Source organism: Gadus morhua, chromosome 3, assembly GCF_902167405.1.
Source record: "Gadus morhua chromosome 3, gadMor3.0, whole genome shotgun sequence".
NCBI classification, from domain to species: Eukaryota; Metazoa; Chordata; class Actinopteri; order Gadiformes; family Gadidae; genus Gadus; species Gadus morhua.
Window position 1 is genome coordinate 8,288,707 of NC_044050.1, and position 19,508 is coordinate 8,308,214.

The 19,508-nt window shown below is 43.6% G+C and overlaps 3 protein-coding genes and 1 non-coding gene across 9 annotated transcripts in view; 2 read left to right on the top strand and 2 right to left on the bottom strand.

Moving 5' to 3' along the window:
- Positions 1 to 1,373, top strand: part of klf3 (Kruppel like factor 3 (basic)) — a 14,472-nt gene extending 13,099 nt beyond the window's left edge. For both annotated transcript variants that reach the window (XM_030350883.1, XM_030350882.1), the window contains exon 6: positions 1 to 1,373. This exon is cut by the window's left edge and continues 1,204 nt beyond it. The gene's annotated coding sequence lies outside the window, so the exon portion shown is untranslated.
- Positions 1,374 to 1,754: 381 nt separating this feature from the next.
- fam114a1 (family with sequence similarity 114 member A1) lies at positions 1,755 to 13,474 on the top strand. 2 transcript variants are annotated; one of them, XM_030350880.1, is made up of 13 exons: positions 1,755 to 2,477; positions 3,297 to 3,644; positions 3,907 to 3,991; positions 4,261 to 4,466; positions 5,002 to 5,136; positions 5,348 to 5,500; positions 5,812 to 6,046; positions 6,933 to 7,018; positions 7,421 to 7,639; positions 9,024 to 9,163; positions 9,358 to 9,430; positions 10,921 to 10,974; positions 11,995 to 13,474. In XM_030350880.1, exons 2-13 carry the CDS (start codon positions 3,303 to 3,305, stop codon positions 12,118 to 12,120), a joined length of 1,854 nt encoding a protein of 617 aa, XP_030206740.1. In that variant the 5' UTR covers positions 1,755 to 2,477; positions 3,297 to 3,302; the 3' UTR covers positions 12,121 to 13,474. The 2 variants fall into 2 exon arrangements, with proteins under 2 accessions (XP_030206740.1, XP_030206741.1); XM_030350881.1 differs by having other exon boundaries at positions 5,812 to 6,007.
- On the bottom strand, positions 2,155 to 2,226 carry trnap-agg (transfer RNA proline (anticodon AGG)). The gene has a single exon. It is a non-coding gene; the product is annotated as a tRNA-Pro (tRNA).
- Positions 12,943 to 19,484, bottom strand: LOC115539963 (uncharacterized). Of its 4 annotated transcripts, XM_030350884.1 has the most exons (9): positions 19,296 to 19,481; positions 17,120 to 17,419; positions 16,675 to 16,962; positions 15,439 to 15,540; positions 15,078 to 15,131; positions 14,955 to 14,984; positions 14,637 to 14,675; positions 13,935 to 13,994; positions 12,943 to 13,675 (listed from the first exon to the last, which is right to left on the bottom strand). In XM_030350884.1, the coding sequence occupies exons 1-9, from the start codon at positions 19,441 to 19,443 to the stop codon at positions 13,614 to 13,616; spliced, it is 1,083 nt and encodes a 360-aa protein (XP_030206744.1). In that variant the 5' UTR covers positions 19,444 to 19,481; the 3' UTR covers positions 12,943 to 13,613. The 4 variants fall into 4 exon arrangements, with proteins under 4 accessions (XP_030206744.1, XP_030206745.1, XP_030206746.1 ...); XM_030350885.1 differs by lacking the exon at positions 14,955 to 14,984 and having other exon boundaries at positions 19,296 to 19,482; XM_030350886.1 differs by lacking the exons at positions 12,943 to 13,675; positions 14,955 to 14,984 and having other exon boundaries at positions 15,078 to 15,193; positions 19,296 to 19,484.
- Between the last annotated feature and the right edge of the window lie 24 nt (positions 19,485 to 19,508).

The following is a 19,508-nucleotide window of genomic DNA, read 5'->3' on the forward strand; positions in this document are numbered from 1 at the left end:
TACTTGTACACACACACAAATAAAGGACCTACTTAAAGAAATATACACATACATCCCTAAAAAACACAATCAAACATACATGCACATTCAAACATGAAACATGCACTTGTAGAACAAAATAAGGCCTTCATAATTGGGTAGAAGAATATAGGTGTTATTCATTCCCAGAATGTGGTTAACCTTTGTATTGAGAAATGTGAAAAGTAAAATTATTACACAAGGGCATTATTGTACATTAAGGATATAAATGGTTTAAGGGTAGAAGCAATACATTGTGTGCATTACCATTGACTTTGCGTGTGTGCATCTATGAAATGAGATTGTTGGTTTCTAATGTGACAAAATGGTGTCTTCTTTTGTTCTTCTTTAATATATGTCAAGTGATAGGCAGGTAAAGTTGCTCTTGTTTTTATTGCCAGGAGCAGGTGAAGAGTTCTACTCCAAAAAGCGTTCAAGATTTACCAGATTAAAAATGGCGATTTCATACACTCGTTTTTGTTATATTTTATTATTCAATCAGAATTTTTATATTTTTTGCCAGTCATATTTTTCACTGGCAAAGAGATGGTTGCAATTTTTCAGAATAAGTACAACAAGAGAATATGCACTTTATATAAACAAAAACATCCCCCTTCCATGTACTTTTTGTAATGGAATTTGATTGCTTTTGCTTCATTGATAAATGCATTCATTAATTTGATTGCCTTTACTTTATTGATAAATGCATGCATTAATTTGATTGCCTTTACTTTATTGATAAATGCATTCATTAATTTGATTGCCTTTACTTTATTGATAAATGCATTAATTAATTAGATTGAAAACAATCAAGTCAGCCTGTGTTGTGGTGTTCAAATGTGTCACTTTTAAACCATATCATGCCAAGGGAGTGAAGATCAGTTTGTTATCTCACACACACACACACACACACACACACACACACACACACACACACACACACACACACACACACACACACACACACACACACACACACACACACACACACACACACACTGAATGTAGCACCTCAGCTGATCCACAATATATACATGTTGTGCCTATTTGCTTTTTTGTATCGCTTCAAATTATATATGTTGTAATATATTTGATAAATAATTGTAGACTGAAAGGGCAATTACAGGTTTTTATTAAGCATGATTTTGATACTCCTATAACAAATGATCATTTTGATACTGTTAACAGTGGATAATATAAATGTATATAAAGCTGTGTCTATATTAAACCTTGTCTTTTAATCGAAATTGGTAATTCAAAGGGAACTGTGTCGAACTGTGAACATAATGTACAGCTCTATTTGCGGTTTTGCATATTATTCATACTCGTTATTAAAGTTATTGATAATATTTGTAGAATTGAGTGGTTTGCTTTTTGTGTGTGTATGCTTGTGTGTGTTTGTGCACGGTGCGTGTGTGTGAGAGAGAACGCTCACTATCGTTTGTGCGAGTGTGCCCATGTGTGTTCCCGAGTCAAAATGCGAAATAATAAACCCATAACATTTGAGTTTATTGTATCATGTTGGTTTGTCAGTACAAGCCATATTATACAGACACAACTAAAAATATATTTACAACAAGATAGACCACCATACACAATACAAATGTCCTAAACGTAACATGGGTCACGACCAGTGCTAGCGCGGGGCAGCAGGAACTAAAGGGACTTGATCCAAATGCAGACGAGAACTAGGAAATGTAACAAACCCTAACCGGCATACGATAACAAAATGACAATATGACAACGACAACGACTGAGGGACATGACAAATATAGCATACCGAGAATGGAACAAATGACGTGAACTGGCATAAATGGGGAGTGATAGGTGAATAGGGAGCAGCTGGGAAGATTGACAACGCGCTCAGGTGAGGAGATTGAAATTATTGCAGATTGCAGATGGGAAAAGTCAAAGAATATCTGGTGGAACGAAAACGAAATAACATAACTAACAGAGACAGGCTATGACAATATGTGAAAACATCCCTTTGGAAGTAAGAGGCGGTATAGTCTTATTTGTCTTATGGACAAAGGAATAACGAAGAAAAAATTATTTGAAAAATAAGTACCCCAAAAATCTTCAGTTCCCGTTCATGTTATTTGAAACACACTTGTATAACAAAAATTAAAAAGAAATGGGCTCGTCCGGGATTTGAACCCGGGACCTCTCGCACCCTAAGCGAGAATCATACCCCTAGACCAACGAGCCGATGTTACTATCCGAGAACATTATCAATTTTATACATAAAACTCTATAGGACATACGCGTTTTTGTTTAATTATTGTTCATCGTGTTTAAATACTAATTGTCAAATACAAACCAACAAATTCGGAATTGAAAAGGATTAAACGCACTTCTGAATCAGCCGTGTGCTTCCTGACGTCACCTCCCGGCTGCAGAGGACGGCCTGCCGACGTGGCGGGCGGAAGAGGAGCAGCTGAGAAGCTGTCACAGATCGGGTAAGTTGCGGTGTCATTTTCATCAACAAAACTCTTTCCACTTTAAATATTGCTGTTTTATTCATTGGATTCAAAGAAAAACTCAATTGTATCACATTCCGCCGTTTAAGCACTCATCTCTTGTCGTTGTTGTTGTAGTAAGGGAATCCGTGATTTATATTTTGGCTCACATTGCGCAGAATAGTTTGTCAACGTATTGGTGATGGAAAGTGGTTTTCTGTGAATATCCGCATGTGTTGTCATGAGTTGTTGTTATAGAGGATAAGAGCAACCTGAAACGAAAGACAATAGGTCTATTTCAGATGAGGAAGCCACTTGTCATGGGTTGTTTTGATGATAAGTTCACAAGCCAGCATCAACAACAAAAGCAGGACAAAGTCCAGTGACGTCATAGTCTGACCAACATTTCATGTTAGGTTACCTGTTTGCATTCATTATCAATATCACAGCTCTGCTTTAAAACTTCGCTTTTGAAAATATAACGTACAAAACTTGCACGGACCTTCAGTAATGTTCTGGAAAATGTTTTTCAAATATAATTCCACAATAGTTGTTTGTCATTTTGGAAAACACTGCTAACGTTGTCCATTTTAAAGTATTGTGTCTTAATAACATTGTTCCAAACATAGGCTAATTTAGTGGACAATAAGGGGGCACTTACATGATGCAACCACTAGATGTCGAAATTGAACTTCTTATTATATTCCCAAGGAAGATTTGTAGGTTACCTTCGCAATGTCCTCCATTGTAAGACAACAGTGCAAACCTGTCCAGCAGATGTGTAAACAAGGCAATGACCAACGCACCCTGTCCCTTCAGTTCAGAATGTCCCAAGCCGTTCCCGATGACACCCCGGTCCACCTCTCCGACCCCGACCCTGCCCTCCATGACGAGGCACCCGGCATCGAACCCACTGGACCCGAGGAGCACGGCAACACGGACCCGGCGGCCTCCGTGACCACAACACCCTTGTCCCCGGTGGCCCCTGAGGGCCCTGAGGTCCCTGAGGGCCCCCAGGCGCACGCTGCTGGGGGGGCCGGCGGCTCAGGGTCCGGTCCGGCTGAACCACACCCGTCGGAGCAGGACACCGAGGGGCTGCCGGTGGTGTGTGACCAGCCGGTGAGCCTGGAGCCAGACACCAGCGCCGCGCCGGAGACAGACGTGGAGGTGACGTTGGGCAGTGAATCAAACAATTGTGTTGGATGAATGGAGGATCCAAACACATTGCCGCCGGGGGGTGAAATACAGCATCTTGTAAACACTGTTTCTGTTTCATTGAGATTAGTGCTGGCTAGTTGGAGGCTGTCGACATGGGAAGATTTCTTATGACCTAGCATTGCTATTATTACTGCCATTTATTTATTTGTGTGTGTGTGTGTGTGTGTGTGTGTGTGTGTGTGTGTGTGTGTGCGTGTGCGTGTGTGTGCAGATCTCTCCTCAGGATAAAGAGACAGGATGGGGGGGCTGGGGGTCATGGGGGAAGTCTCTACTGACCAGTGCCAGCTCCTCTGTGGGTAGGTGGTCCCCTCTCCCCTCTCTTTGACCATTCTGTGGTGCTCTATTAACTGTCTTGCCCCTAATGTTGGGGCCGTTATTGTGTATTTATGCCCAGGCAGACTGCCTATGGAATAGCTAATGAAATGAAATGCAGTATCATTTACCTGTGTGTGTGTGTGTGTGTGTGTGTGTGTGTGTGTGTGTGTGTGTGTGTGTGTGTGTGTGTGTGTGTGTGTGTGTGTGTGTGTGTGTGTGTGTGTGTGTGTGTGTGTGTGTGTGTGCCCAGGTCAGAGTCTGAGTTCGGTCAAGGAGAAGGCCGGAGGAGCTCTGCGCCTCCATAGGACCTCTGTGGGGGAGGAGGTGCAGGAGGAGGGGAGGAGCGAGGGAGGAGGTGAAGAAGGGCAGGCTGAGGCCAGCGAGAGTCCCCCCCCCTCTGCTGCTGTAGCAAGCAGAGGAGTCTTCTCCACTCTCACACATGCCGTGCAGAACACTGTGAGGAAACACAGACATGAACACACAAACAATACACACAGACATTTGCACACAGAGCAAGTCTCTCTCTCTCTCTCTGTCTGTCTGTCTGTCTGTCTGTCTGTCTGTCTGTCTGTCTGTCTGTCTGTCTGTCTGTCTGTCTGTCTGTCTGTCTGTCTGTCTGTCTGTCTGTCTCTTTCTCTAAATTTAATTACATTTAATTGATTGATTGTTCCATTACATAAATTTAGCTTTATAGGCATGAATGATTGATGGAAATTATTGCAGATGCATCTTACAAACATGACAAGACAAACAGGAAATCATAACAAACATATTCACGATAATATAACAATGACAATATTAACAATTAATACATAATGACCAAATCACTTAGTAGTCAATTTGAATCTCTTACGATACGAATACAATCCATGTATCTTGCAGCCAGTGCTGCAAGATATGTGTTCTACAAGCCACACAGAGATGTTAGTTCCTAAGAATAGTAAAGTTTAATTAGTAATAATAATCGCTCCCTCTCCCTCTGTCCCTACAGGGTAAGACAGTGCTGAGCGGGGGTCTGGATGCCTTAGAGTTTATTGGAAAGAAGACGATGACAGTTCTGGCCGAGAGCGACCCAGGATTCAAGAAGACCAAAACTCTGATGCAGAAAACGGTCTCTCTCAGCCAGGTAGTAGCCCACACTCTCACCCATGTACTTTTAAAGGCTGTTCATGTAATCTTTCTTAGAATAACTGTATGAAATGTAATTTACCCCCAATAGGAGTGGTCTATGAAGACATTGCATTCAAAAAATAAAAATATATTTATGATTTTTTTCTGTCCATGCCCTCGTTTTATGGAAGTTGATCTGGCTTTGAAATGGTTTTGTGGTTTTCCAGATGCTAAAGGAAGCCAAGGAGAAGGAGCGGGCCCGCCTGGGCTGCCATCCAATCAACGAGCCAACAGCCCACTACGGCATCCTGTTTGACGACTTCCAGGGCCTCTCACACTTGGAGGCCCTTGAGATCCTATCTAATGAGAGCGAAGCAAAGGTAGTGAATAAACAACTGCAAGTAGAAGATGGATGTACAGATACAACTGCAACAATAGAAAGATGCACCTGCATGTCGAAGATAAAATAGATGGATCAATACTTAAGAGGAAGCAGGAAAATAGGCAGCAGGTTTCCATCAGACAGGGATTATGTCTGTGGCCCATCAATTTAAATAGTACACCGACAAATTTGTTTATGTATTCAATTCATACTTAATAATTTAAATTTTAATCTTTCTGCAATTGTGCTGCAATAAGTACATGAACAATCGATTTCTCGCTGGCCAACGGATTTAGTCTGTCCTCACAGGTCCAAGCCTTCCTCTCTTCCCTGGAGGAAGTGGAGCTGGAGGTGCTGAAGAAGGAGCTAATCGCCATCAAGGACATCTTCATCAAACAGTATGAAGAGGAGGAGGAGGAGGGGGGGGGAGAGGAGGAGGAGACCGAACAGGGAGACCGAGAGAAGTCCACGGAGGGAGCAGGAGAGGGGCAGATGAAGGATAACGGTGAACCTAGTTCCCAAATACACTGTTCTCTCCCCCTGTGTGAGTGACCCGCAACCAAGCCGCCGCAGCTATTGGTGGCCCCTGGGAACCCATCCAGGTTCAGCATGTTGGCCCTGACACCTTAACCCTGAGGGTCCCATTAAGTATTCTGAATCTGAATCTGAAGCCCAAGTCTAGGCTGGGTTTAGACTATTTTATTCTGATTTGAATATTCAATCGATCCTTTTAGCTTATTCAATATATAACGACATTGGCATTTTTATTTGATGAAAGGCACACTAGGAGGTCATCGTTAAAACAATTATAATTTATGATAAAAATCAATTTAAATCTGTCATGATTTGAGGACAGTGGGTGAGTCTCTTCAAGATAACTCACACAGATTGGGATTCCTCTTCATGACCGGCTGTCCCACTTCTCAATCATGTCAGAAGTAGAGGATGGGTTGATGCAGAGAACGCATCCCGGAATCTTCTATTCATGTGCATGATTCAGGTGTTAAGTGAGAAATAGAGGCTCGGAGCTGACATCGGATGATTCTCTTTCTCAACGGTGGACGTCAGCGTTTGCCATGAGCCTGTATGAGTGTTCAGTGGCCACTGACAGATCGACAGCACAAGTCAATCTCAGCACAATCACACAAAAGTTGTATTGCATGGCAAAATATGCATGCTTTGTAAAGAAGCACTCTGGTATCAGGATGATACTGATTTAAAAAAATAAATTATACCAATCAGCAGAATGGTAGATTAACAAATTGGGGAAAATTAAAGCAATGAAACCTTCTAAATGAGCAACTTGCAACATGTCTATGTAAGACACTATTTGACGTGTGTGTGTGTGTGTGTGTGTGTGTGTGTGTGTGTGTGTGTGTGTGTGTGTGTGTGTGTGTGTGTGTGTGTGTGTGTGTGTGTGTGTGTCTCAGCTGCGGACGGAGAGGAGTTTGTGAGTGTGCTCACCGAGCTGCTCTTTGACCTCCACGTTGCTGCCACACCAGACAAACTGAACAAGGTGAAGTCTCTCACACACACACACACACACACACACACACACACACACACACACACACACACACACACACACACACACACACACACACACACACACACACACACACACACACACACACACACGGGTAGATATTTGCACAACATGCACACATAGCAAGTCACTCTCACGCTCTCTCTCACCCTCTCAGTTAGACATTTGCACAGCATGCATACATAGCAAGTCTCTCTCTCTCTCTAAATATTAAAATATTCCTAAAGCTGCTTTGTGCTCCATTACAAAACAGGATATCCAATAAATCTCATTATAAGCACATCATCTTTTAGCATCTCCACAGGCCCTATCACAGTGCCCTGCTGCACACACCATTGGGTCCTAATAAGACGGCCTGTTATGCTTCCCCAGGCTAGGATGAGGGCCCACGACTGGGTGAGAAAGGTGGAGGAGCCTGTCGCCACCGTTTGCTCAGAAACAGAGGGGCAGCCTGGAGGAGAGGCCACCACTGGAGGAAGGGCGGAGGAGATGGAGGAAGGAGAGGTGGAGGAGGCAGCAGATGGTGTGGAAAGGAAGGAGGCGACGAGCGGTGATGCGGAGGGGACAGAGGATGACTTCAGATCCGTTGAGGTGATATTGAAAGGAATTAATATTTATTAATATTTATGATTTTCTTAAATCTAAAATGTCTGTTTAATAGAGTTGGGCTAGTGTCCAATCGGTATATCAAGGTTGGTTGAAATCCTGACGTGTCCATAGCAATACAGTCTCGATCTCCCCCAGACATGGGGTTACGCTGGGATGGATTAGATCTGACGTCAGCCCATCAGTGGGATGTGCTTGAGCACGAGGCACGAGCCTGTGATGGTGAAGGCACTGAAATGGAGGCTAGCGCAATCACCCGAGTGAGCAAAGAAAATAAATGATGGCCCCTGTCTGTGAACGACCAGATTCCTAATCTAGAGATTCAGAGTAGAATAAAATGGCATAATAAAACAAGCTTCATTCTCACGGAACATGCTGGATGCATGTTGGAGAACAAAGACTTAAAACTTGTATCATTCATTGAATTCAATTTGTTGACTTGAATCCTCAATTGAATGATAAAAAATTGCTCGTTACTTCTTCTCCCCCAAATCAGCCCTAGCTTTATGGCTTCCTGGTCGATATGTGCGCAAAGCGAATCCTATATTGATGAAAGCGAGGCAAAACTTGCTGGCGGATTTCATTCTTACTCCACAACCTTTATAAGCAGGTAAGGGGAGCACGAATGAATAAAGTATAATTACGCCTCAAACTAAATTAGCATACACAGAGTATGGATGCAAACAAAAAAAAACATATAGTATGCAGCTGCTGTCACGTCGCTCCATCTCCCGGTGAAACGGCCTGTCAGAATCCCACCGTTAAAAGGAGAACGATATAATGCTGGTTTCAGCTTATGGGCCTAGCCTGCTGTCACAACGTCATGAATAGCAAGCTTACGAAAGGCATAATTCCTCCCTAGTCTGTTACTCATGCCTAGTAGCCTTTTACTGGATTTGTTTATGGCTTTATTATGTATGAAACAAGAGTGGCGGGAAGAAAGTGAGTAGCAGATGATTGCTTCAACCCTGTGCCAGAAGAATGCCTACCCGCACATGGTACATTGGAAACAGACGTTCTACGATGCGCTCTCTCATAATTATACAAGTTGTTTTTTATTGACGGTTGAAGCAAAGACCTCAATGTTTTGGGGAGAAGATTTATTTGATTTATTACTTTTTTTTTAAAAAGGATTTGCCCAACCCTTATGTTTACTATGCGTTTTTCGTTTTTCAATCTCGACTTTTTCTCTTTTATTTGTCTGTTTGATTTTTTTGCATGAATTCAAGCGTATTTCAAGCGTTTATGTGTTTGTGAGGGCCTTTCCCGTGTATGCTTATTTCCATAATGTCTCTGTCTCCACAATCGATGGCTGGATGCTTGCAGAACTGTGGCTCAGTGTGTGGTGTGGCGCTCCCCTCCCCTGCAGGCCGTGTACATGTCGTCTATAAGCAGCCTGGCAGAGGTCACCGCCCGCAGTATCGAGCAGCTCCACAAGGTGGCAGAGCTGATCCTCCACGGCCAGGACCTGGAGAAGCCAGCCAGGGAGCAGGCGCAGGTCCTCACAAGGTGTGGTTGTGTTTGCATGCGTGTTCATATAGCTGCACATCAATCTATATGCCGGTGTTGTGAACCTCCAGGTATACATACAGCAGTTAGATGTGTGTGTGTTTGTGTATAGCAGATTTGTATATTCTGTGCATGTACGTATGTATACGTGTGTGTGTGTGTGTGTGTATCTGATTGGGCCTCCTCTGCCTCAGGTTGACCACCGCTATGTCTAATGAGGTCGGCTGTTTGGCCAAGAGGTTCTCTGACACACTGCTGACTGTCGGGGTAAGTGTGTGTGTGTGTGTGTGTGTGTGTGTGTGTGTGTGTGTGTGTGTGTGTGTGTGTGTGTGTGTGTGTGTGTGTGTGTGTGTGTGTGTGTGTGTGTGTGTGTGTGTGTTGCAGGGAAACAGAGACATTGTAGTTGTTTGTGTGTATTTAATTGCAAGAGCCTGAGACTGTGTGTGTGTGTGTGTGTGTGTGTATGTGTGTGTTGCAGCATGACTTAGACAGTGTGGTTGTTAGTGTTGGTATTTAAAGTGCCACTGTTTGAGCTGAAATTCGAACACTGTGAGATTTACAAAAAAATGTGTTTTGGGTTGAGAGATTAAAGAAAGGGTGGGGGGGAGTTGTCCCCATGGTTACGGCCCAGTGATACTATTAAAGTACTGTCGTTGTATATGAGCGTTATGATGAGCGACGTTGTACATGACACGTGTGTGTGTGTGTGTGTGTGTGTGTGTGTGTGTGTGTGTGTGTGTGTGTGTGTGTGTGTGTGTGTGTGTGTGTGTGTGTGTGTGTGTGTGTGTGTGTGTGTGTGTGTGTTGCAGGGAAACAGAGACATTGTAGTTGTTTGTGTGTATTTAATTGCAAGAGCCTGAGACTGTGTGTGTGTGTGTGTGTATGTATGTGTGTGTTGCAGCATGACTTAGACAGTGTGGTTGTTAGTGTTGGTATTTAAAGTGCCACTGTTTGAGCTGAAATTCGAACACTGTGAGATTTACAAAAAAATGTGTTTTGGGTTGAGAGATTAAAGAAAGGGTGGGGGGGAGTTGTCCCCATGGTTACGGCCCAGTGATACTTTTAAAGTACTGTCGTTGTATATGAGCGTTATGATGAGCGACGTTGTACATGACACATGCCCCACAGGTGTCTGGGAGGCCTAACCCTCACTCGCACGCAGACATTCACTAAATCGCTTCTCAAACGGAGCTCACCGCACACACACACCTTACTAAAAGTGTCCTGAAATGAGGAACATTCTCTCAGACGCTGCAGTCCACCGCTGCCCAGACAGAGACCCACACCTCAACACACACCGCGCCACCCCAGCCCCCTTCCCTGTGTGCCTCGGAAAATAAAATAAAACAACGCCACCTGGGCTACCTGCAGCGTTCAAATAGTGTTTTGAAAACATTGGACTACCGACTTTTATTTTTTTCTAAATTGTGGAATTATTTCTGTAACAGTGATAAAATAGCATTGTATTATTTCTGTAACAGTGATAAAATAGCATTGTATTATTTCTGTAACGGTGATAAAATAGCATTGTATTATTTTTGATAAAATAGCATTGTATTATTTTTTTACGGTTTTGGGTTCACTGGCTCTTTATGTGCAGGGGGCGAGAGACATGTGCATGTGTGTGTTTGTGTGTTTGTGTGTGTGTGTGTGCCTACCTTACCTATTGATTTCATTTTCACACTCTGAAAGATGGACTCATTAGGATTACCCTCACATCGGTACATGGCTGCTTACATTCCCTCTTCATCTCTCAGGGCCAGAGGAAGGCGGAGGAGGTGAATCCATTACTAGACAGCGTGCTGCTGGAGGTAACACACACTCGTCCTTAATCAGAGGGGGTGGGGTGTCGGGGTGGTGGGGGTCGGGGTGGGAATGATGTTGGTGCTGGTGATGATGTATTCAGGGGCATCAGGCTGAGACGAAGCAAAGGCAGCTGTCAGGGTGGCAAGGATGAGTGTCGCGGGTTGATGGAGGGTGCCCTCCCTCTCGGAGCTGCACATCAGCAGGATGGGGTTATCAACACTGAAGTCCCCTCTTTAATGTGGAGCCGTTTGAACCAATGCCACTGGAACGAGCTGTTCACATGTAGACCATTTACATAAATTAATGCATGGAGCCACAGGGTGGAGTGAAACATAGAAAGGATGAAATCACAAGGGAAAAACAGGTCAATCAAACCCTGGTGATCATGCATTTGATTACATTGGTCCATGTGATAACATTAGATGAGATTCTGATGGTTATGAAGAATCAACATTTGATGTTATGTTGATGATGGAACGTTATATATTAAGTTGATGGTAGTCTCACGACTTCAGATTCATATCAAAAGTCTGATGGCGTAAGAGCTCAAACCTGGGTGAACGGGTGTTCACTTTCTTTCCAATCTTATTTGCTTCAATCCATCATGTTGCTAGAGGCAGGGACCTGTGATCGCATAATTGGCAAACACAAACTTGGCTAGCACCAGTTAACAGTAAAATGGGGTCTGTAAAGGTTTCAAATAAGCACTGCGCAGTCTGGCCACTTTTGGAATCCACTTATTAAAATCCCCTTCTGAACACCTCATCCACTCTAGCGGATCAGTTTTCTTGAGTCGAATATCTCGTCTCCCCCCTGAGGTTCTGCTATAAGATTGCTGGATCCAAGATTTGGATGATGATTTGATGTTCTACATTGTGAAGATGAGAACATAGATAGACGCTAGATGAAGATGATGATGATGATGATGATGATGATGATGATGATGAATGCGTCGACACTCTGTCCTCGTGATGCATCAGTAACAACACTACGAGTGATGAACTGTGTGGGTCTTGGGTCTGCAGGGCTCCAACAGCACCACCTACATCCAGAATGCACTGCAGCTGCTGCTGCCGGTCCTGCAGGTCTCCCACATCCAGACCCAGCAGTCCAGACCAGGCCCAGAGCTGCCCGCACAGACCGGCCACTAACACTGATGCAACCCTGTCTCTCACTAACACCCTCACACACACACACACACACACACACACACACACACACACACACACACACACACACACACCTGCACACATACCTATGCACACCCATACAAATCACTACCCCAATACAATGCTTCCCACTGCAGTATGGTTTGTCTAAATGTAACTTTTGTGTAAAATAAGGAGTAGATTATTATAATGTATTTAAAGTGAAGCCTGAATTCATATGGATTTCTTTCAATGGTCTTTTACCTTGACGGTCCAAACCGGATCACATGCAGACCTTTTACATTTTATCTGCTTGAAGAATAGGAGAAGGGATTGATAGGATAGGTAATGGTAATTTCATCTACTTGAGAGTTTAAGGATATAGGATAGAAAGGATAGGTAACAGTCATTTCATCTGCTTGAAAGTATAAGGATATAAAGGATAGGTAATAATCATTTCATCTACTTGGCAGTATAAGGCTATAAAGGATAGGTAATAATAATTTAATCTGCTTGAGAGTATAAGGATATAGGATAATTTGCAGTAATTTCATCTGCTTAAGAGTATAAGGGTAAAGGATTATAAGGATGAGTAAGTGCAAGAAGTAGAGTTCTGAATAGATTTAGATATTTCTTTGTATTTATTTAAAGACTCTTTGTCCCAAAAAGTTATTTGTGATTTTGTTTGACAACTGTACAGACGCTGTACAGTTGTAAAGAGGCCCTGCCATTGAAAAGTTTCAGGAGAATTGAACAAAACACTAAGTAGTATACGTTATAAAGTTTATGACTGTTTTGTTTTGTTTTGGTGTGTGTGTGTGTGTGTGTGTGTGTGTGTGTGTGTGTGTGTGTGTGTGTGTGTGTGTGTGTGTGTGTGTGTGTGTGTGTGTGTGTGTGTGTGTGTGTGTGTGTGTGTGTGTGTGTGTGTGTGTCGGTCATTTGACTCAATGTGATTCCATTAATACTATATAATTAACAAGGTTTTGTTCAGGCTGTACATGGGTCTTCCCATTGTGTTAAGGATGCCAGTGGAATCTGTGGAAAAATGGGTCTCTAGTGATGTATTGCAGTGCTGCTACTATGCTAAACCAAAGGAGAATCAATTATTCCAATGCTAAATTAGTTCTGGAATCCATTCAGCCTAGTCACTTAATCGAAACATGATCTCAACGCTCCCCCAGCCTTGAACAATAAATTACACTTTTGCCATTAAAGTAGGAATTACATATGAAGTTACAATGACAAATTAACTTGAGTATGGACACTATTTCTCTGGTGTAATGTTTATTGTAATCCTGTAATGAAGTGCCCTTAGACTGAGAATGGGTAAACCCAAATATATTGCATAAATAATCAATACTGTGTTTGGAGTGATTTTCTTTTAAGCATTGTCGTTTCAAGTTTAATTTGCATTTGAGAGAAATTAAGTAGCAGCCATGTTTATTATACTTGGTCCCTGTTCAGTCTTGAGTTCACAGGAGAAGCCCCATGATGCTTCACAAACCCTCGACCTCACTGATGGAGGACAGGGAAGGGTGCCCCCGGTGGTGGAGATGTGCTAGTGAATGAAAGGAGGAGAGTGGCCAATTTAAAACATTTAGAGCAGAGAATTAAACGGTGAGGTAATTCAGTTAACTAAATAGATCAGACAGAACTGAATGTTTCGCTGTGAGTGTGACCAGTTCATACCATTCAAAATTATCAGTTATTCAAAGCAGCCATTACATAAGTGTATATCACAGTACTAAGTATCTACGTATCACAGCATGCAGTAAGTATGATGATTTTTGACTCTGGGAATGAAAGTGTTGTTGTACCAGTGAAACTTCCAGATGGGTCATGACCGTCCACAGGTCCAGATAGAAGGGTGTCGGGGACTAGTCAGGGGTCCGGTACACAACACAAACACATTAAGCATGTCCCTCAGGGACAAGGGAAAAATGGGTATTGAAAGCCCCCCCACCCCCCCAAGAAAAAACGATGTCACCCCAAGACACTTCATCCCAAGTAAGTAGGTAGGGAAGGGATGGAACAAGGAGCTAGGCTACTACCGGTAGCACTTGTCGTTTAAATGTGACTTCTATCATACTCTCATGCCTACACTAAGCCAATCAGGCTCAGTGTAGGCATGAGTGTAGGCATGTAGGCATGGTATGCATGGTACGCATAAGCTGCTGCTAGCCATCTTTTTTACTAAAGATGGATGAAACTAATATGTAAATAAATGTTCCCACCAGTGCTGGCTGTGTTTTTCGAACCGGAATCTAAGTTCCCCTCATTAGTGTAATGCCATATGTGTTGTGTTTGAAATCCTGTTAAATGTGGCCCATATGTTGGTATGTTCATTTTTCTTGGGATTGTCTTAGGGAATGGATGACTGACTGCATATGGAGGCTGTTTTAAATACCATATAGTTTTAGTTTGACACCAGTTTCCTCCATCATATGTTTTTCGGTTGTGTTTTAAATAATGTTAAAGAGGTTCAGCCAATCATTTTTCAGATAAAATTAAAAGCATACCTGTCCAGAGTGTTAACCCCAGGGTGCTAAGGACAATTCCTAAAAACAATACACAAAGACGCTTCACATTAGAACATAATTTCAGTGACTTCATTGCATAATAAGGTTTATTCATTTGAATTGGCCGATTGATATTGTACAGCCATCTCTTCAACTGGTTGCAAAATGTCTTTCATTTTATGAAAATCCATTTCTTTGGGATGCACTTGCGTCGTCGCACAAAATCTCACAACATGAGATATTCTCTTGGTGAATAAATGAATAAAAGAGACAAAAGTCAGTTCATATCGGAAGGAGTCAAATCAATGGTGGAAGTACCTGAGGGGGTGTCGACTAAGGGACACGATCCTGTGAAACAACAACACGATGAAGTGAATGGCACTAAAAAGGCATTCTTCGGGTGTGTGTGTGCGCGCGTGTGTGTGATGCTCTCTGTCTCACCATTCAGACGTGGTTCTTTGTACAAGCCACAAAGTGGGCCCCCCTTGGATTTCCCTGGCAGAGAAAAGAGGAGCAAGCTGTAACCCAGGACTCAGCCCGTGTATCTGGGCCTTTGTCTGCAACGTCAGAAGCACATTAAATCTCAAACCTGCGTGTGTGTGCGTGTGCGTGCGTGCGTGCGTGCGTGCGTGCGTGCGTGCGTGCGTGCGTGCGTGCGTGTGTGTGTGTGTATGCATTTATGTATGCATGCATGTATGTATGTATGTTTATACATATGTGTATAGATATATCTAAATATATGATGCATTGATATATAATGTATATATATAATGTATATGTATTATGTATAGCCATGCCTCACCCCCTTTCCGGTAGACCTTAGCCAGTAGTGATGTGAGTACAAGCAGTAGCAGCAGCCCCACTAGAGCCATCCACAGCGCTCTAAACACACTCCCCCACTCGTCTGAGAGACGGAGAGAGAGAGAGAGAGAGAGAGAGAGAGAGAGAGAGAGAGAGAGAGAGAGAGAGAGAGAGAGACAGAGAGAGAGAGAGAGAGAGAGAGAGAGAGAGAGAGAGAGAGATGGAGAGGAGAAACACGAGAGATCACACGTTCAGATAAAAGATCAATTTGATTCCCGTTGTCCTAACTATGCAACAAGATGTCATCAGGAGATTAAATGGCTCCAGCACCGCACTGGCCCATCTCTGCAGTTAGAGAGACTGTAAAGGGCGGGAGAGAGATGGAGTACGCAGAATAAGATAAAGGGAAAGAAACGCTTCTATCACGGCAGCCGTGATAAAACGTTGACATTCATTTTAATGTTCAACTTTAGGGAGCACCCGAAGACAGACCCATTATCACAGTCATATTGAGTGTCTTTCATGTCTGTCCTACCGAGTGAAAGATTAAATTAATCATTTCACTAAAATACGTTTTTTTCCTGAGGGGATTCCTGGAACCATCTCATTAAAATCATTTGGGTTCCACAGGCACCATTTTCAGAAACCACGGACGACAAGAAATGGAATATTACAAATAATGAAGTGAATGAAACCATGTGAGGAGAATTAATCAAATGGAGGCATAGGGCCAGGAGAGCGCTGGACAAAGACAGAGCTTTCATTGAGTTCATCTAGGTTTCAACAGGATATTAGAAAATAGAACTTGGGTGAAGCTTCAAGCAGTATGGAGGTGGGCAATATAGCAGAACAAGAAAGAAGGCGAGCCAGAATCAATACCGCCTTGGAGATGCAGTGGATGGAGATGAATTATAAGGCTCTGGAAGTCTGGCTGTTAATACTGTGAGGGACATTGAAGAACCAATGAAGGAAGAATAACTGAAGGTCAGAAGAAGGTCGCGGGAGGGAGGTTATTTCTGTGAATCAAATTGAACTGTCGTGTCCGACGCTTTTAAGAAAATGCTCTCTATTTTACTCATTAAACAGATGAATCGTTAGACTTATGTCTGTTTGGTGGTTCTTTGTTATCCACATAAACCATACCTCTGAATCATGACCTTTCGAATCAACGCGTGTCATATTGAAGAATAACCATTGAGAACGTTCTGTTTCTCAAGGATTACATAGCGAGACCAACCTTTCTTCCCAGTCAGTTCCCATGGTAGCGCTTGCTTTCCCGCTTTAGACAGAGATGATCCATTAGCCAACTGAATGAGACAGCGACTGCGATTGGCCAGCTGGGGCACAGGTGGCGGAGGGCGGCAGCAGTAGAACGCCTTTTGTCTGTCGTCCGCCTCCTCCTCCGGCTCCGCAGCAGGGTGGAGGTACGAGGAGGTGGTGTTGCGCTGATCGTGCAAGACCAAGTTCAGGTGTACAGGTTCTTCAAGCTGCACCACCATCCACACCTCCAGATCTTTCGGTGAGTCTTTCCAACCAGAGGAGCAATGCATGGATGGGTGGATGGACGGATAGATTGATGGATGGTTATTTTGGAAAGACAAATAAACATGCAGTAAGTCACACAGATTGACCACACCTACAGAAGGTATTGGCTCGCAAGACTCAAAGGTGATCTGACATACCTGACATGTTGCTGCTGCCGCCAAAATAGGCCTCTTCCATATCCGTCTCACACATGAACCACCCGTTGCCAGGGTCCTCATTACTGCCCCCGTAGTCTGACCCTGGATCCGTCCCGTTTCCCCGGTCAGCTGCGGTGCACACAGGCTCTGGCTGGGGCTGGTCGCTGCCCAGGGCCAGGCAGGGATCACACCGTCCTCCCCTTCCCGTCTCCCTTCTAGAATCCTCCAGGTGCCTCCCCCTCAGCCAGCCACACTCCTCGGCAGGACGGCACGGCACACACAGGAAGTCCACCCTCGAGCCTAAGATGCGGAAGTAAAGAAGGAAAAGTAAGTATATCTGGAAAATGTGGGTGTGAGACTGGCGCACTCTCCGTCTCCCAGACTGACAGGGGAAGCAGACGGCTAAGGTCTAGTGCATTCGTCGTTCGGAGCGGGCCGATGGCTTGGTCTCCGGTGATGCTGCTTGGAGCTTCTTCGGTCACCGCTCGTCCAAACCCCTCCCTGGACACTGCACTCCCTTTGGGCCTCATTGATACCCTACCTGGGGGTGCATGTTTTTGAGCAGCAAAAGTTTACACACAGCTCCCCATACCGGCCATGTGTGAAGTCGCCAAGTGGGAAGTTGATCAGATGAACAGTTGTTTAGAAGATGGAAGGACAGACATATAAACAGAGAATCCTCATACTATAGTAAGACAGTCTATTTAGATATTTGGGGGTTATTTACGGTAACAAATGCTTTTGTTCTGAAATGTATTAACGAAACGAAACGAAACAAAATATTTATATCCCGCCCATATGCAACAATAGACTTACTATAAAATAGACAGAATATTGCCCATGTCAGGGAGGCTCTACACTCCTAACTTTAACAAAAAACATATGGTAGAAGCAAATATATAGCACTCCTTGGAAGACAGATAAACGGTTTCAAGTAGGAAACATGAAAGTACGCCTACAGATGTTCAAAAAGAAAAATTTTCAATTGGCCCTTGAAAATGCTGATATTATCAATCTTTCTCAATCTAGATTGAAGTGAGTTCCAGGCTTCTGGTGCATAGTTACTGAAGCGCCTGTTTGTTGCTTTCAGCTTGGAGATCTTTTGGTTTAATCAATACAAAAAAAATGCAAAACAGACAAGGAGAGACAAGACTCTCCGGTCCTGCTTTCTTCATCTATTGTCAAATGTACTTGTAGCCAGTGAGCTGTTCCCAGCATATTGTTAGGCATTCTAACAGTTAACAGGGTTCCCCTCTGAATACACAACACAGTGTGTACTTATGAATACACTTATAATACTAATATTTACTAATACATGTGTCCCGTAGATCTCACGATCTCGATCGAATGGAAGCTTGTGGAGAAACCCGAAGGACAGACAGACATGCAGAGACTCCTATAATTCGTGTTAGAAGCCTGCCATTGATTTGCTGTCAGTGCTCAGAAAATAGAATATAAAGTAAATTGGAATCCAAAAACTAAAGTTTTTTATCAGTGGAAGCCCAGATCCAACCCAGCCCAAAACTGCTTTCGAGGTGAGAGCTGCTGCCTTACATACAAAGTCCAGTTCATGCTTCAGAAGTGATTCATGAATTGTGAAATACGTGATTGAAGCAATAGTTAGAGGTGTTTCAGGTAAGATTCGAGATTTGAAAAAGAGAGCGAGCAGAGAAGAGCAGGAAGATGTTGAAACTAAACAACCAAATGCATGTCTCCCCCTCCCTCCCTACGTTTCCCCACTGCTGAGAAGTCAACTCAGATTTAGCACCTGTGATTGACAGGCAAGAAGGATCGCCGGAACCAATCAGGGAAGAGATGCCCTGATTGTTCAAATCTAATTTAGCTGATACAGAGGATGGCGCCGTCGACTCAAAACAGATATTTGAACGCCAAGTTTCCCTCACTAATAGCTGACAGATCATGGCAATGCCTTCGCTAACAAACTCAGTAACACTCAAGTAATAGCTATTCATTCTGACGTACAGGCTACAGCACATGTGGCACACACACACACACACACACACACACCGACACACACACACACATACACACACACACACACACACACACACACACACACACACACACACACACACACACCCACACTCACACACACACACACATGTATACCAGCCATGATCAGTCAGACGCCCACCCTGTGTGTTCAGTTACGCACCTCGGTGCCACCAAAAGAACTCTGGAATACAAATGATGAAGATGAGGACGACTAGGATGGCGAGCTTGGCGAGGGCAGCTTTTGTCATGTTGTCATGACTGCGCCAAGAGAGAACGAAACACACATGCGCACACACACACAGATGCATGCAGGAAGGGTCCCATACACACTAACGCACAAACCCACGCACAACGTGCATTTTGACAAACTGAC

Excerpts from the sequence above, each read along its gene's own strand:
- fam114a1 (XM_030350880.1), top strand. The coding sequence starts at position 3,303 with ATGTCCCAAGCCGTTCCCGATGACACCCCGGTCCACCTCTCCGACCCC. Across the intron at positions 4,467-5,001 it reads CACATGCCGTGCAGAACACT|GGTAAGACAGTGCTGAGCGG; the intron begins GTGAGGAAACAC and ends CTGTCCCTACAG. Across the intron at positions 9,431-10,920 it reads ACACACTGCTGACTGTCGGG|GGCCAGAGGAAGGCGGAGGA; the intron begins GTAAGTGTGTGT and ends TTCATCTCTCAG.
- LOC115539963 (XM_030350884.1), bottom strand. The coding sequence starts at position 19,443 with ATGCATCTGTGTGTGTGTGCGCATGTGTGTTTCGTTCTCTCTTGGCGC. Across the intron at positions 15,541-16,674 it reads GGAACTGACTGGGAAGAAAG|ACGAGTGGGGGAGTGTGTTT; the intron begins GTTGGTCTCGCT and ends TCCGTCTCTCAG. Across the intron at positions 14,985-15,077 it reads CAAAGAACCACGTCTGAATG|GATCGTGTCCCTTAGTCGAC; the intron begins GTGAGACAGAGA and ends GTTGTTTCACAG.